We start from the raw sequence: 16406 nt of genomic DNA, 5'->3' as shown, positions 1-16406 counted from the left end.
AGTTTAAACTGTATTATATAGTACACCGACTGGAATTGAACCTGGTCCATCAGCATCATTCAACAGGGAACCAGCTGGATGAATTATTATTTGTGAATGTTTTGTGTTTAAGGATTTCTTCTCGGAAATGTTTAAATTAAATGAGGGAGGGGGTAAGGGTTATTTTTTACAATTGCCAGTAATCGGGGAACAGCTTATCAACACGATGGTCAAACAATTTTTTTTAATTTTTAAAAATCGAAGTAAAAAATAAGATACAATGACATGTTCCTGCCCAACTCAAACATTGCATGGCTTTAAAAGCTGTACAAAACTGGTTTAGATAGTTAAAAAACACTTTTTATGTGTGACAAACGGATGATTTTTCTTCCTCATGATCAGCTTTGTTTAGATGAAAATTGTGTAGATGTATATTTGTGTAGATTAAACTTTTCAAAAATGTATTTAAAAAATAAAAACGATTACAATGTATAATCTTTCTATGTGTAATATCATTAGAAAGTACAATAGGCCCCTGCTTTTTTTAACGATGGTTTCAAATATAAAACTAACTGGTGAGAAAGCTATGTTAAATGATAATTAAAAGATTTAAAGTTAAAAGAAATGATTTACATTCCATTATTAAGTTTTAAAGGCAGACACAATCAGTGCCATAAACCCTATGCTGCAGAACGGTCTCCTTATGGCACTGCCTCTTCTCTGACTGAGCTTAGTGGGGAGTGCGCTATTTTCTCAACCACCTGCTAATTTGCTTCATACCACGGGAAGAATGTGGTTGTACTGTACTGTGCTGCGTTTACAAAAATAATAATTGTGTAATAATTCCATTGTTTCTGCCAGCAGTTTCAACACCAGTGTGGGTTGCAGAACTAAAACGATCTCTCAGATGGACCAGTCTTATTTGTCAGTCCTGTTCAGGTGTGGTAACTTGAGAGTGACCGGATTTTGGAGGGTCATCTGTCCTGCTGGTCTGCTGAAACCTTCTCTGCAGTCTGGGCACAGTGGAGCAGCTTACTCCATAGTGTCTGGCAATGCTGGCACATGACATGTCTGCCTGCAGCATGCCAATGGCCCTCCATCTTCCTTCTGGTGACATTCGAGGCAATATGGGATGCCAAAAAACTGACTAAGTGTGGCCTTTTTCTTGCAGTGACCTAAGCTTTGAATTAAGGCCTTTTTGTACGGTGACCTGATCAGGCATTGTTTCACCTGAACCTTGTTGGGTAAAAGTCCACCTAACAAGCTTTCGTGTGATTTACAAGTTGCAATGCCTCACTGTACAAGCTGAATTGCTTGTCAGAGGGCTTAAAACAAAATGACAATTTTTTGTGAAAGTACATAAACTATAACTTTAGTATTCACATTCCAGAAAATGTTGTGTTTTTTCCCATCAGTGTATATTCCCTATTAAGTGGATTTTGTTACTGCAATAATGACAGCAAGTATTCATAGCAAAGGTTAAATCATTATAGCTTTTTATAAAGTATATACATTTAATATAGTCAGAATGAGCATGTCAAAAGTTTTCCAAAATAACCACAGTAAGTGACCGAGTTAAAGACTTTGATGTATAAAATGTTTATGAAGAAAGTGGAACACTGTTGTGTATTTTTTTAGCTACCACTACCAGCTATATACATTACGTATAATATATTTATTTTACTAAATTAATATTGTTAATGATGTTCAGAGATGTTATGCTCCTGTTATTTTTATGCTTAGCTACCAAAATTTCCCTTTAGTTGTAAAATTTAATATCAGTGTTCCATATTAAGCATATTTAAACATGAACAGTAGAGAGATTAAATGAAGAAATTGTTTCATTAATGCACCACAAGTGCCAACCGTCAATCATCTTTGGACTGGAAACAGATAGTAACAGTCAAAGTGTTAAAGACAGCAGCTCCCAAGTTACCACCATCACAACTAATGAAGAGCAGATACCAGCTTCAAACTGACAACAGCTTCAAACAGTGCCAGTGCCAAAATCAAATATAACAGAAAATGGTTGTTGCTAGAGACTTTGTACTTAGTGTAGAGGTTTTGATGGGTTTACTGAGACAATTATTAATTGTAGCAGTAATCACGAGGTTGTTCGTCGGGGCTTTTAGAAAATCAATCGTCAGAACAACTAACAACGCACACACCCGGGTTCAATACACGGGATACATTTATTAATATAACTGTGCAACAAACATATACTAGTCTGCCTGGATACGAGCGGCAGACCTTACGGTGAGGGTTATCAATATACAAGGTATATAATCTCGAAGAGATGCAAACACAAAGAGATACACAACAGAGAATATATGTCAATATATATCGTTCGGTTACCAAATCGCTAATCAGTGTTATTACCCACTGTTACTCTAAACTCGGAAGTAAATACATTACTCATGAATTAAATTGATAACAACTTGTGTTGAGGTACAATTGAATTCTCGAGACGCAATGTAGAACATGGGGTTTACTTATCCACTGTGTTTGGATTTGGAGTTTCCCGGCACGAACACCAAACCAGCTGACAGGCTCTGTTGCAGCCTCTGTTGCAGCGGTTGTCCAATGGGCGTTGTGACGGCGTCCTCTGGCTACCGGCCAACCAGTCGAGGTGCAGCTCGGAGTAGGACGGGCGGAGGAATCTAACTGCGGCGCGGAGGGCAGTCGTTGCTCCGAGGGGATCTACCAGCAAACCGGCTGGCTAGTAGAAAGTCTCTATGCACAGAGTGTGACCGCGAGTCCTCACAAGTCACTCTTTTGCCTGGGAAGAAACTGGTTCGTTCCCGGTCCAGCGCTGCTTCTGAATAAGCTATTCAGGTTGTCGACGAGGGTCCAACTGTAGGCTGCCGTTGATCAAGCGGAGCATTCACGTTGGTAGAATTCTGAGTACGTACGGGTTCCTCGGCCTCGCGCTTAGAACAAAGTTCAAGTCCTTTTGCAGACAACAGCAGTTGTCACGTGATTGTCTCTGAGGATGCGCGAAAATGGCCAAGGAGAGCCCAGAACTGGGCTTGCGCTCCCTTTTTGATCAAGACCCAGATGTGTGCTGATTGGTTGAGAGTTTGGCGGGCATTGGAGACCCACGTGGTATTACCACGCCCTGCCAGTCCCTGATTGGTTGGTCAAGGTGAGATATGAGTCACTTAGTCCTGACACTTAGGAATGCAATCCAGATGTCCAACTCGCACTCCCTAGACAGATAGGCGCCAATGGCTGACCATTGATCATGATAGCCAGGCTTAGCTAAGTGCATCCCCCTTTGGGAGCTGGTTTCTTATCACAAGAAAACATCTTAAATCAGCTTGCATGAATTCTTTCTCTGTGGCTGCACCACAGAGATGGAGGGTGAGATGGGGCCTCTTTTAGGAGCATACCAACGCTTAATTCTGTCTTATTAACAAGCATTGCCGCTACATATCCCCCCTTTTTGAAGGTCACGAGGTCCTGAGGCGTTGTTGCCTTCAAAACAAAAACAGAGTTAAGTGATGTCTGTTGTACCCCGGTGGATTCTACCACCCAATATTCACATTACCTCTCGAGAATTTGTACAGGAAATAGTGTTGGAAAGAACATTGCGTGTACCTGCTCTCAGTTATAAGGTACATAGAAATGAGGCATCGGGCGTCATCATTAGCCCTTGACCTTAAACTTCCGGCAGTTCACTATCAGTATCGGATAGCTCTGCAGCAGAGCGTGGTTACCTGATTTCGGTGATAAACCATTGCTCCCTTTGTCTCATTCAAACTACCCCGCAAGGCTTTGATACAAGAGAACAGCATCCAACACATTACCCCAGCCATGATCCAGCTACCCAGCAGCAGTGTCAAGATGACCACGTTTACTGTTCCTAGCGCCCCAGAGGATCCACAACGACTGTGCTTGGGACCTACCAGTGTAGTTTTTAAGTTTGTGTCGTTGAGAACAAATTCGACTACCTGTACACCCTCAAGACTTACTGTCTCTTGGATTCTCTCATCCAAGTCAACGCTGTGTCCTCTGAAAGCGTCCACAATCTCGAGTTCCGTTTCATACAGTTCTGACTCCAGGTGATACAGTGCTAAATCGTTGAGATGCACTATAGCTCCTTCAGGAACTTGTAGAAAAACTGTTTGGTTGGGTAGCTGCACTTCGGTAGCTGTATCATGTCTGTCATAGGTTATTGTAACCGTTAACTGTGGTGTGCTGACCAGCCATTCTTTCCCACCTGCTCAACCTGGGGTTCGTTAACCTCACGTTTGCTCGTCACTGTGGCTTTACACTTTTCAGTGGCAGCCCCCTTTCTGATACCACACAACCTCTGAGTTGTGTCCCTAAGGAATGGCTTACTTGGGCATACCCAGTGGATATCCTTGGTTGATATACACAGTTCCAGGTTTGGAACAAGGTACAAATTCGGATCATCCTCCTGGTAAGCTACGAGCGGTGGGGTGGTCAACTTCACATGCATGTCCCCCCTCCAGAAGCCAACGTTCAATATAGACTTGAGTCTATAGATATCCTTGCTACTCACGATGGGAAGGTTCAACAGGAAACCTATTTCCTTGGCTTCGGGGTTGACATGTATGGGAATGGCACTGCCTAGACTGTATGCAAGATGTACTTGCAATGGCTGCACCATCTCGGAAGTGGTTGACTTCAGTACTTCTTCTACTAAGGACAGTGGAACCAAGTAGGTTGGAATCTGTCCCATGGCTAGGCTAGTTACTGTGGCACTAAGCTCCCTAAGCAGATCCTGCATCAGCATTCTGACCTGTTGCACATAAGCATAGTCCCACTGTAACACGTCGACAATCCTGCCCACGGTGTGGAGGGTGTTATTTAACAGTGCTGCATGAAGGTTTACTGCTAAAATTGTGCCCTGTAAGGTTTTCCCTAGGCTTTCCAGCCGCTGCTGCTGTTGATACAGCGTGTCATAAATTTCTGGCATTTCCTTACGTAACCCAGACACCTGCCTTCTCAGGGTGGTCAGGGTGACAGTGTTAGCAGCAAACAGACCCGCTGAAAATAGCGAACCCACGGCGGAGGCCGCAGCAATCAGACCCCCCAAGAACCTTTTGGGGCGGTTGAGGCCCGTCATCTCCTCCTGGGTGACTGTTGCCTTCCTCAGCTGGCGGAGCATGTGTATAGTGTCTAGCTGGGCATGCCATACAGTATCCCCAGCCCACTGCCTACCATGATAGGACACCCTACTGTTCATGTTGATGTGCTTCCGAAACACATCATGTGGGTCCAGCCGTACATACACTCGCTGAGTATATGTTCTGCAATTTGTTAACAACAATCCGGGAGCGTCCTGCAGGACTATGCCGGTAGGAGGACCGGGTTCCACAACTTCAAGGGGCTGTGTCGAGGCGATCCACAGTACTGTCAGGACCAGCCGTGGCAGTTTTAGGATTCCCATTCTGGAACACAGATGAGGCACATGGTACAGTTCCACTATATTTTTGAATATATTTTCCTAGCAGGACCTACACTACCGTACCTAACTACCTGCAACTACAAAGGGGCACCCCCCTCTTTGATCGGGTTTAGACTTTTAACCCTATTCTGTGTCCTCCGGCGCCATTTGAGATGGGCGATACAACCGGAGGTGGTTGCGATGCACCCACTTGTAGACCAGAGATTGCCTTCCCTTTTCAATCCGAATTCGATAAGCTACCGGTGATACCTTATCGACAATCTCGTGGGGTCCTGTCCAACTGGGTAAGAACTTCCGGGCCACCCCTGTGGGTTTGGCAAATTGGAAGTACAGGACCTTGTCTCCTACTTGGAGTTCCTGGTTAACTGACTTTCGGTCATAGTATGCTTTCCTACCCTCTGCACTCCTTCCCAGATTGTTCTGGGCAAAAGCAAAGGTTGCCTGCAGATGTGCTCGCAGGTCTGACACATACTGATGGGCCGTAGCAGCCCCCGTCGTGCTCAGGTCCTCCACCCCATAGAGACAGTGTAGGGGAAGAGTCATCTTCCGACCTGTCATCATCTCAAAAGGTGGGACCCCCGTAGAGCAATGGGGAGTGGCTCGGATGGCCATCAGAACCAGGGGCAGCTTAATGTCCCAGTCCCTACTGTTGGTGGAGACAAACTTTTTGAGCATACTAACCACCGTTCGGTTTGCCCTTTCTGCCTGGCCCGAGGATTGAGGGTGGTAGGAGATATGCAACTGGGCCTTGACCCCAAGCATATTCCACAGGGTTGCCATTACTGTAGCTGTGAAATGGGTTCCCCGATCCGAGTCCACGGTCAGGGGGAGTCCCCATCGACTGAACACATGGTTCACCAACAGCACTGCAGTTGTCTCTGCCGTGTCGTTGGGTGCTGGGAGGCACTCAATCCATTTTGTGAATGCACACGTAACAGTGAGGAAATATTTGTTCCCTCTGGATGACCTCACCAGCGGCCCCACCCAATCCATTTGTAGATTGGACCAGGGGAATGTCATGCCCTTTTTCTGGAGTGGTGCACGGTGCAAGGGCCGTGATGGTTGGAACTGGCTACACATCAGACACCCTTTTACATACGCGGCGATGTCTTGGCCCATGTGAGGCCAGAATGCCACCTGCTGGATAGTGTCGTACGTGGCCTTGATTCCCCGGTGACCCCCACAGGGTTCGTCATGAGCGTGTTGGATCATGACCCCCCGATGACAGCGGGGAACTACCCACTTTGGGACACCTTGTGCAACTGGTACACAAACCAACAACCCCTTTATAATTTTTAGGTTGTCTTTCACCTCTGCCAGCTCCTTCAGCTCCGGAGACTGGCTCAGCACCTGCTCTGAAAGAGGTTGACGCACTGGGTCAGCGATATGCTGATACATTTGCCCAATTGCTGGGTCCTGTTTCTGCATTTCCGCAAGATCTGTGTTAAAACCCTGTGACCCAAGCACTACAGATTGAGGGTCAGCTCCGACATCCTGTCTAGCCCTGCTTCGGGTGACCGCCTTGACCTCAGCCACGGTTTCTGGGGGTAGCCATTCCTGCTGGAACTGCCAGGGATCACCCTCTAAGGCGCCAGATTTGGCCAGCCGGTCGGCCTCATCATTCCCGTCTTTGTCGGGTCCCTTCACCTGGGAGTGTCCCTTCACCTTCCTCCAGTAAACCATCATTCCAGCCTCGGTCGTGAGCTTGTCACTGGCCAGGAACAACTCTTTGTTCTTTACTTCCTTGCCCCGGGCATTTTTCATGCCGTTACCCTTCCAATACGGAAGATGGGACACGAAGCTATGTCGGGCGTAGTTCGAGTCACTACAGATGACAAACTGTTTAAGGCCATTTGTCAGGGCCTGCTGGAGGGTGATCAGCACCCCAGCTACTTCCGCATACTGACTAGTCTTTGGTCCTAGCTTATAGCGGGTCGGCCCACAGGGAGTATTGTCTTGCCAGACTACACCTACCCCTGCTAGCACCTGCTGTTCGTGGCGAAAAGAGCAACCGTCAACATAGGCCATGGGTAAGCCCTGGCCCACGTTCTCATCGTAGTACCGATGATTGTTCGGTAGCTCAGCAGCGGGAATCATTTCTGGAGCTTCCATGTCAGTGTCACAGCCGTGACACACTTGGCCCAAAGCCAGGCCCTGTCCCAGGTACATTTTCTTGCTCTGTGCATAACATACCTCTATCTCATAGCCTTGTAGGGCCATCATCCATGCCACAATCCTGCTATTTGACACCCTGCCTGCTTTCAGTCTCTGGCTATGCAGGAATGTCACAGGTTGGTGGCAGGTTTCGATGATGATCTTTTGTCCCCCAACATAACTACGGAAGTGTTCTACCGACCAGACCGTAGACAACAGGGCCTTCTCGCAGTCCAAGAACTTTTGCTCCACTGGGGTCAGGGCTCGACTGGCATACGCCACCACCCTTCGCTCTTGGTCATATTCCTGACTCAGAGCAGCCCCAAGGCAGTGCTCTGAGAACCCTGCTTCAAGGTAGAAGACCTTATTTTTGTCAGGGTAGGCCAAGCACGGTGCACTACCGAGTTTGCGCTTCAGCTCCATCACAGCCTGTTCTGGGGAAGGTCCCCACTCAAAGGGCACGTCTTTCTGCAACAGCTTGTGGAGGGGCCTTGCTATTTCAGTGTAATCCTCAATGAATTGCCGGGAATAATTACATACTCCCAGAAAGCTGCGCAGTTCAGACAGGTTAGTGGGCGACTTCATATTCTGGATAGCTTGGACTCTGCTGGACTGTGGCTGTATGCCTTGGGCTCCAACCAATAGTCCCACGTACTCCACTTGGGTCCTACACCACTGTCCCTTAGCCAGAGACAGTTTGGCCCCTGCACGGGAGAGCTGGGTCAACACATGCCTGATCTCGGCCATGTGTTCTTCCCAGGTCTGACTCCGCATCAGAATATCGTCCACATAGACCAGGTTGCCCCTGGCGGCTGCATCACTCATGGCTTTGTGCAGAAATATGTTGAACTCCGCTGGGGAGTTGGAATACCCAAAGGGGCATCGATTCCAGGTGAACTGCCTGTTCACCCCGCAGTCATAGGCATCCCGTGCAAACACCTCCTGGAAATCCTGGAAGATCTGACGCAGCTGCTGACGCTGGCTTTCCGTTTCCAGGGCATCTGCCTTACCAACCTGTTCCTGTACCTGCTCTAGGAACCCCGCTTTTGACGGCATGGCGGTATCCCGGGTCGCACTCTTAGCTGAGTGGCCCGTCGGAACACCTGCGTGTACTGTGTACACAACCATCTCATCCTTATCGCTAAGGTCCACTCTGCACACCTCCTGGTTGCAGAATCCCTCTATTGGCATAATTGCGATCATCCGCCGGGGGTAGGTGTAGTACACCTGCTCGTTTCCCCCCTCCCTGGCCAAGGGACCAGGGAGCTGCCCCAGTACTGGGATGGCCAGTTCGAAATCATAGAAACCATTGTCAATTACCAGTCCCATGTCAGTGCGAGCAGGGATTTTGACATCTTGTTTTGCTATGTTCTGCACCAACAGGCAGGTGGCTCGGCCATTCCGTTCCAGTCTGGGGGTACCACAGACTGCTAGGTTCAGTCTGATAAACTGAGCTGATGGTTGGAAGAAAACCATCTCAGCATCCATTCTCTGTCCCTTCTTCAGGACAAGGCGTACCGGAAACCCTGCTGTTGATGCAGGAACGATCAGGTCCGATTCATTTACAACCTGGCAGGCCTGAGGAATCGTCTGACCTGACCGAATGTTCTCGGGGTCGCCGCTTAGAGAGTGGGCATCTGGGTTCACCCGTGTCCACAGCACACTGTTTACTGTGTCCAGCTGGGCGCCCAGTCGAACCAAGAGGTCTGCACCAATACAGACCGAATTGGTCAGCTGAGGTGCTACCTGGAAGTAGTGAGCAAACTTCCTTTTTCCGATGGAGATGGAAGCTACACAACTTCCTTTGCTCCAAATGGACCTATGAGGTGGGGGTGCCCACCACAGAACCTGTGACTGCGTCACCAGGGTCACCTGACGGCTTCGCGACAGGTCCTTGAACAGACCTTCACTGATTATGGACTTCTCAGAGCTGAGGCTGAGAATTACATCATCAACCTGCACTTCTGCCACCTGGACCCCTCCCACCACCATGGGGTGGTAGTCCTGGTCCCCCTGAGGTACCAGGGCGCACAGAAAGGACTCCCATTCATTACCGGACAGGGAGATCCACTCTTCTTCAGGGATGAAAAAGGGGTTTGCTTTACCTGGCGGGTCAAGCAGCTGCTCGGAGCACTGCTCCTGTAGTTGGGAGACCGTGGGAGTGCTGGCCTGGGCAGGACTTCCCTGTAGTTTTGGAAAGCAAGAAGAGACATTTATTTCTCGTCCAGAGGAACCAGGTGGAACCTCCAACTCAGCTATAGTGTTCAGTGGGCACTGTGTGGTCACAGCATAACCACTGAACCCCCCTTTTTGCTGTACGACAGGCTTAGGGTTTTTGACCTGAGCCCACAATTTTCCACGCTGGCAGTCCACCAGAGGCTCCAGCCTGTCAAGCAGGTCTTGGCCAATGAGTAGTGGCTCTGTTTTAAACCTAGAGATGTAAACAGGATGCACCACATTCATTGGCCCGAACCTAAGTGCCACCCACACTCGGTGTGTGATCCGGGCATGATCCTGGGTATAGCTGGAAATATCTATCTTACACGGTTCTACCTTAAGTCTGATGCCTTTTCCTTTCGCTACTCGTTTGAGCTCGCTGAGTAGATCGGCTGACATCAAGCTAATTTCAGCCCCAGTGTCAATCAGTGCTTCCCTATCTAAGACGTTTTCAAGAGAAACCTTGATATAAATACGCCTTGCTTTGCCTTTCTGGCTGAGATTCCCTAAGAATTGTTGGAAGCCTGCCTTTCCTTTGACTTCAGGGGCGGGGTCAGCGCCCAACTCAGAGTCACAGCCTTCTTTCAGGCAGGAACCCTCCCACCCAATCAGATAGACTGAGGGAGGGGTTTGGGGTGGATCCCCGCCTCCTCCAGTGAGAAGGGGCGTGGTCCCCCTAAGCTCATTCACGCTTCCGGCATTCGGTGCGGAAGGTTTACCCTGTCCTGATCTCTCAAGCAGGGCTTGTTCAAGCCGGGCCAGACGGGCTGCAGTCGACTCCTTTTGTCCAGCCTTATGATAGGCTCTGCCTGAGCCCTTGCCTTCCCCGTAGCGCTCACGGCGGCTCTGACGCTTAGTGCGGTCCTGCCTGCCTATTTTGCGCCGGGGCTTATAGGGCTCAGGAACCTCAGCTCCCTCGAGCTGAGGCGAGTCGTCAACCCTGCTGGCTTTAGTGGCGAACACGGCCGTTTTAGCAGGTTTTCGCTCTGAGGAAGCAGAGACTTCAGCTCCCCAGGCTTTTTGAGCCAACCTTCTAATGTCAGCCATTTTCATCGCTTTTGCATCTGTGTGCATCACAATCATTTTCCTGACTGAGGGATGCAGATTAGCAATGAATAAACCTTTGAAATTCACGTTCTCTTCGCAACCCTCTTCATTCCGCCCTGCAAAATAAGTGCGCCTAAGCCTCTCATAATAGTTGCGAGGGGCTTCAGCTTTTTCGTGCTTAATATGGTGCGCAGCGGACACGGCAGCTATGGGATCGATAAAAGCCGAAAATTCTCCGATCATTGCCTGACACAGCTCCTCAAAGCTTTTACAGACCTCCGGTCCTTGTCTGGACATCCACTCGTGTACCGCTCGGCTAGTAGTTTTCCTTACTAACAAAGCCTTTTCCTGTTCGGACGCTCCGGGCATAAACTGCAAAGTATGTCTCAGCTCATCGATGTAGGTTTCCACATTATTCCCTGACACTGACGGGTCAAACCTTTCTACATCTTTGGCTAACTGCCTCAGGGAGTGGAGATTAATTTTTACGGTTTCTCCGCGGGCAGGGGGACGGCCGTGATCAGGAGCAGGGGGTCTCTGCCTGAATTGCATCGCCCTTGCGTCTCGCGCAGGACTCGGCGATCTCCCCCATGCCGATCCGACCACAGACCCTGGCCGGGAGAAACCTCCTCCCGGCGCGCTGGGTGAGCGCTCCGGGCTGCTAGGTGGGCTGGCATGCAAGTGGGATCTAGCCTGTTTTGCTTCCAGTACAAAAGCATCTAACTCCTTTTGCCTTTCCTGGCTGAGCTCATTTAAACTCTCAATTTTTTTTTCTTTTTCTTTCAAGCTCGCTTCCAGGTCTCTCCTAGCTACCTCAGCCGCAGTTTCTCTAGCAGACAGGTCATCTAATTTACCTAAAACTTCCCTGAGTCTGTCTTCACTTTCCTCATTTTTCACTCTCTTTTCTCTGATTATATCCAACAACTCAACTCGCTCCGCCTTATATCTTTCTAGCTTTCCCTGAAGCTTTTGAAACTTTGTCAGCTCGGACAAAGACAGTTCCAGCTGTTTAGCTAGATTTAAGGCGAAACTCGATAGGACCTGAACTGCGTTCACGGACCCTCCTGTGTTAAGCTGGTTCGCTACCTTAGCTACTAAATCTACTTGCAGCTTCTCAATATCATCAAAGTTCAACTTTTCGATACCGCTCCAGTAACCAGGATTGTCGTCGCTAGAAATAGTACTTATAAGCGACTCCACTTCAGACATTTTAGCAGCCATTGTCATTACGTCAGAGAAACTTTAAGAGTATTACTTTTTTTTTTCTTTTACTAAAATACAGTATGGAATTTAAACACCCGAGCAGATGGATTTCCAATCAGCACACGTTACACTAAACGCTAGAAAACAGGGGGATTTCTTTGCGCAGTTATCAGCACACCCGGTATTCGCGTATAGAAGCCGCGGTGCTGTGCTGAACTTGAACTCACAGCAATATCAGTTATTCTGTGCGATTGATTCTCATTTCATTCTTAACTCCGCCCACCCAGGGACGCCATTAAATGTAGAGGTTTTGATGGGTTTACTGAGACAATTATTAATTGTAGCAGTAATCACGAGGTTGTTCGTCTGGGCTTTTAGAAAATCAATCGTCAGAACAACTAACAACGCACACACCCGGGTTCAATACACGGGATACATTTATTAATATAACTGTGCAACAAACATATACTAGTCTGCCTGGATACGAGCGGCAGACCTTACGGTGAGGGTTATCAATATACAAGGTATATAATCTCGAAGAGATGCAAACACAAAGAGATACACAACAGAGAATATATATCAATATATATCGTTCGGTTACCAAATCGCTAATCAGTGTTATTACCCACTGTTACTCTAAACTCGGAAGTAAATACATTACTCATGAATTAAATTGATAACAACTTGTGTTGAGGTACAATTGAATTCTCGAGACGCAATGTAGAACATGGGGTTTACTTATCCACTGTGTTTGGATTTGGAGTTTCCCGGCACGAACACCAAACCAGCTGACAGGCTCTGTTGCAGCCTCTGTTGCAGCGGTTGTCCAATGGGCGTTGTGACGGCGTCCTCTGGCTACCGGCCAACCAGTCGAGGTGCAGCTCGGAGTAGGACGGGCGGAGGAATCTAACTGCGGCGCGCAGGGCAGTCGTTGCTCCGAGGGGATCTACCAGCAGTCCGGCTGGCTAGTAGAAAGTCTCTATGCACAGAGTGTGACCGCGAGTCCTCACAAGTCACTCTTTTGCCTGGGAAGAAACTGGTTCGTTCCCGGTCCAGCGCTGCTTCTGAATAAGCTATTCAGGTTGTCGACGAGGGTCCAACTGTAGGCTGCCGTTGATCAAGCGGAGCATTCACGTTGGTAGAATTCTGAGTACGTACGGGTTCCTCGGCCTCACGCTTAGAACAAAGTTCAAGTCCTTTTGCAGACAACAGCAGTTGTCACGTGATTGTCTCTGAGGATGCGCGAAAATGGCCAAGGAGAGCCCAGAACTGGGCTTGCGCTCCCTTTTTGATCAAGACCCAGATGTGTGCTGATTGGTTGAGAGTTTGGCGGGCATTGGAGACCCACGTGGTATTACCACACCCTGCCAGTCCCTGATTGGTTGGTCAAGGTGAGATATGAGTCACTTAGTCCTGACACTTAGGAATGCAATCCAGATGTCCAACTCGCACTCCCTAGACAGATAGGCGCCAATGGCTGACCATTGATCATGATAGCCAGGCTTAGCTAAGTGCATCCCCCTTTGGGAGCTGGTTTCTTATCACAAGAAAACATCTTAAATCAGCTTGCATGAATTCTTTCTCTGTGGCTGCACCACAGAGATGGAGGGTGAGATGGGGCCTCTTTTAGGAGCATACCAACGCTTAATTCTGTCTTATTAACAAGCATTGCCGCTACATTAGAAACACCTGTATTCTATATGATCCACAACTGTATTCTCTCTAACTGAAAATGAAGTAGCTATCATTGCCCAAAGAGTACACAGGCTCCTAGTAAAGGTAACTAAAGACCCAGATGTTGTGTTCATATTCGGGCAAAGACAATTGTTATAAACAGCGCATTTTTTCATATGAAAACAAAATTGATTTAAGAGTAGAACCAACCCAATGCTTACTTGGAGATCCTGCTGCCTCATTTAAAGGTGCATGACAGCATATAGATGAGGATATTATGTGCTAAGGAAGACATGAAGGATTGCATCTAAATAAAATGGGCATGATTCAGCTAGGGCTAAGGATCTACAGAGAACTTTGAAAACTTTTCATTCATGTTTGTCCTCTTATCAGGGACAACTTGATATAAAATATAAATCACATGTAAGTATAAACAAAAGTAGACACAGATAAAAAATCTTAAAAATATATAGAAAAAAAGTACTATAAAGCTAGTACAAAAGAGAACACAAACGTAATAAGAACTTAATTAGTAAACAGCATTGAAAGCGAACAGTAATTAATAGACGCGATCAGCAAGTTACAGCATCAGTTTATGAATTAAAAGATTAGTGCAATATAGTATAAGAGAAAGGGGGTTCCTGATGAATGTGCAAAAGAGATACAGGAAAGTATTGTATGTTCATAAATGGAAACTGAAAATTCTATGGTGCTGGGTAATGGTTAACTTTTTTACATGATATTAGTGTTCAGAATTGTCTATTTTCTGAAGCCCTGAACATTATCAACTATATGTAAGGCATTGATGTTATACCTATGAGCAAGTTACTTCAATGTGATGGCTCCAGCATAATACCAAGTTGTAAAAATAGTTGCAAATGTAACAATGGATTAAAGTCTCATTCAAATTAATGAATAGTTAATACTATTCTAGGAAAGAATATTCCCAGTGTTTGGATGTTTCCTTTGTTGAAAAATTATTCATCACTGTATTTCTCTTCAGAAGAGGCTTATTTGAGTAGCTTATATTAATGTATTAATGCTGCTAAATGGACATTCTCCCTAGTACCTGGTGCTGTAGATACTAAAATTACCTAAATGAATTGTGTCTCCAGGATCTGATGGTATTACACAAATTTTACTTAAGAGAACACAATTTCAGAACTCACTGACTCTTCCACACTTGAGTTTAGTTGTTTGTATCCTTGGCCAATTCTATGACTGCTGCTGACTGCTGCCTAGATATGGACTGGTTTAAAAATCGGCAAACCAGATAAAGAGTCTTGTAACTAAACATTTCAGAAGTCTATAATTAGATAAATTAATAGATCATTACATTAAAATGTCTTATCTACTTAATGAATTATTGTATTTCTATGAATGTACCAAATCAGAAGTCAAATGCTTGAGAATTTAGGTGCTAGGCCACTTCTAAAATAAAACATATTTTTTCTTGCCAATTAGGTACAATATTGAATTTATGTTTAATATAAATAAAATGATGTAATATGAAGCTTTTCAAGGGCAGGTCACATTTAGCTGTATCAATTCCCAAAAATAATTATTAAAGAGATTTTTTTTATCTTCAGCTCTCTTGTAATTATGTTTCCATAATAGGTGGTTAATATATAATTAATTGCAGGAATCCACTAGCTGTCTCAGATAATTTCAGTGAAACTTGAATTGAACTTAGGAATAGGAGAGAAGTAAAACTCTAAGTTAGTTCTTTGTTAAGTTAGGTAAATACACATACAGATGCAGCCATTCAAAATGCGCGGGCGATACCGCATTATTTTGCGGTGCGCTTTACGCGGTCTACCGCGAGTTACCGTAATTTCTCCTATAATACCGCAATTAAAATAATAGTATCCGGAATTTCCGCAAGGTGGAGCTAGTAAAGCTCAACCTCTCATGTTTGAGCTGTCGCCATCAAAGTCTTTAACGAAGATATTACTAATAGTATTAATAATGAATGACCTTGGACAAGCTGTAAACAAAGTATTGCCTTTGTCCACGTTCTTTTTTTCATTGAACGTCTTTGTAAAAGTAACACCACCGCATTTCGCAATCACGCATTTGTTTCCAATCATGCAAAGCACAGTAATTTTTGAGAATTGATTCACCATGCCTTTCACATGCTCATAAAAGAGATTGATTTAGGAACATAAACATATTACCGTATGCAAACTGTACTGTATACAGTATGTATATGTATATTTAATGTCTTAACTGTGCCCGTTTAAGTATTGAATATTTATATGGAATTTTACCACTGAAGGGAAATCTTAGTAGCTGAGCATAAAAAGAATAGGAGCATAACGCATCTGAAGGCCATAAACGATATTAATTTTGGAACTTAAAAATACAGTATATGGCTGGTCTCGGTACTTTAAAGAAAACATACACACCAGTATTCCATTTCTCCCTAAACATTAAGCATCGAAGTCTTTAACTAACGTGATACCGGATTCAACAAGTATACTTTTAGAATTTGATTAAAAGGGAATATAATATGGAATCGCGTATCTAAAGAAATTAATAATGATATAATTATATTCATGTACCGCAACACAAGAATAGTACACGCTGTACATTGTCTGTTGATAATGTTTCTGTAGTGCTTTTTCAGTGCTCTGCACATGACTTTGCCGGTGGCGCTGTGGGTTAGGTTCCTGACTCCCACGTCACACGGTCT

General features: G+C 45.9%; 1 protein-coding gene across 2 annotated transcripts; it reads right to left on the bottom strand.

The window, feature by feature from the left end:
- Positions 1–3696: 3696 nt before the first annotated feature.
- On the bottom strand, positions 3697–12392 carry LOC148676146 (uncharacterized). Of its 2 annotated transcripts, XM_088603499.1 has the most exons (3): positions 11111–12392; positions 9676–9754; positions 3697–5399 (listed from the first exon to the last, which is right to left on the bottom strand). In XM_088603499.1, the coding sequence occupies exons 1-3, from the start codon at positions 12059–12061 to the stop codon at positions 5386–5388; spliced, it is 1044 nt and encodes a 347-aa protein (XP_088459625.1). In that variant the 5' UTR covers positions 12062–12392; the 3' UTR covers positions 3697–5385. The 2 variants fall into 2 exon arrangements, with proteins under 2 accessions (XP_088459625.1, XP_088459615.1); XM_088603489.1 differs by lacking the exon at positions 11111–12392 and having other exon boundaries at positions 9676–10966.
- Positions 12393–16406: the final 4014 nt, after the last annotated feature.

This window comes from Lepisosteus platostomus, chromosome 2, assembly GCF_059453375.1.
Source record: "Lepisosteus platostomus isolate fLepPlt1 chromosome 2, fLepPlt1.hap1, whole genome shotgun sequence".
In the NCBI taxonomy this organism is placed as follows: domain Eukaryota; kingdom Metazoa; phylum Chordata; class Actinopteri; order Semionotiformes; family Lepisosteidae; genus Lepisosteus; species Lepisosteus platostomus.
The sequence above is the reverse complement of the archived record's forward strand: the minus strand, read 5'-3'. Positions and strand labels throughout refer to the sequence as shown.

Excerpts from the sequence above, each read along its gene's own strand:
- LOC148676146 (XM_088603489.1), bottom strand. The coding sequence starts at position 10,870 with ATGATTGTGATGCACACAGATGCAAAAGCGATGAAAATGGCTGACATT.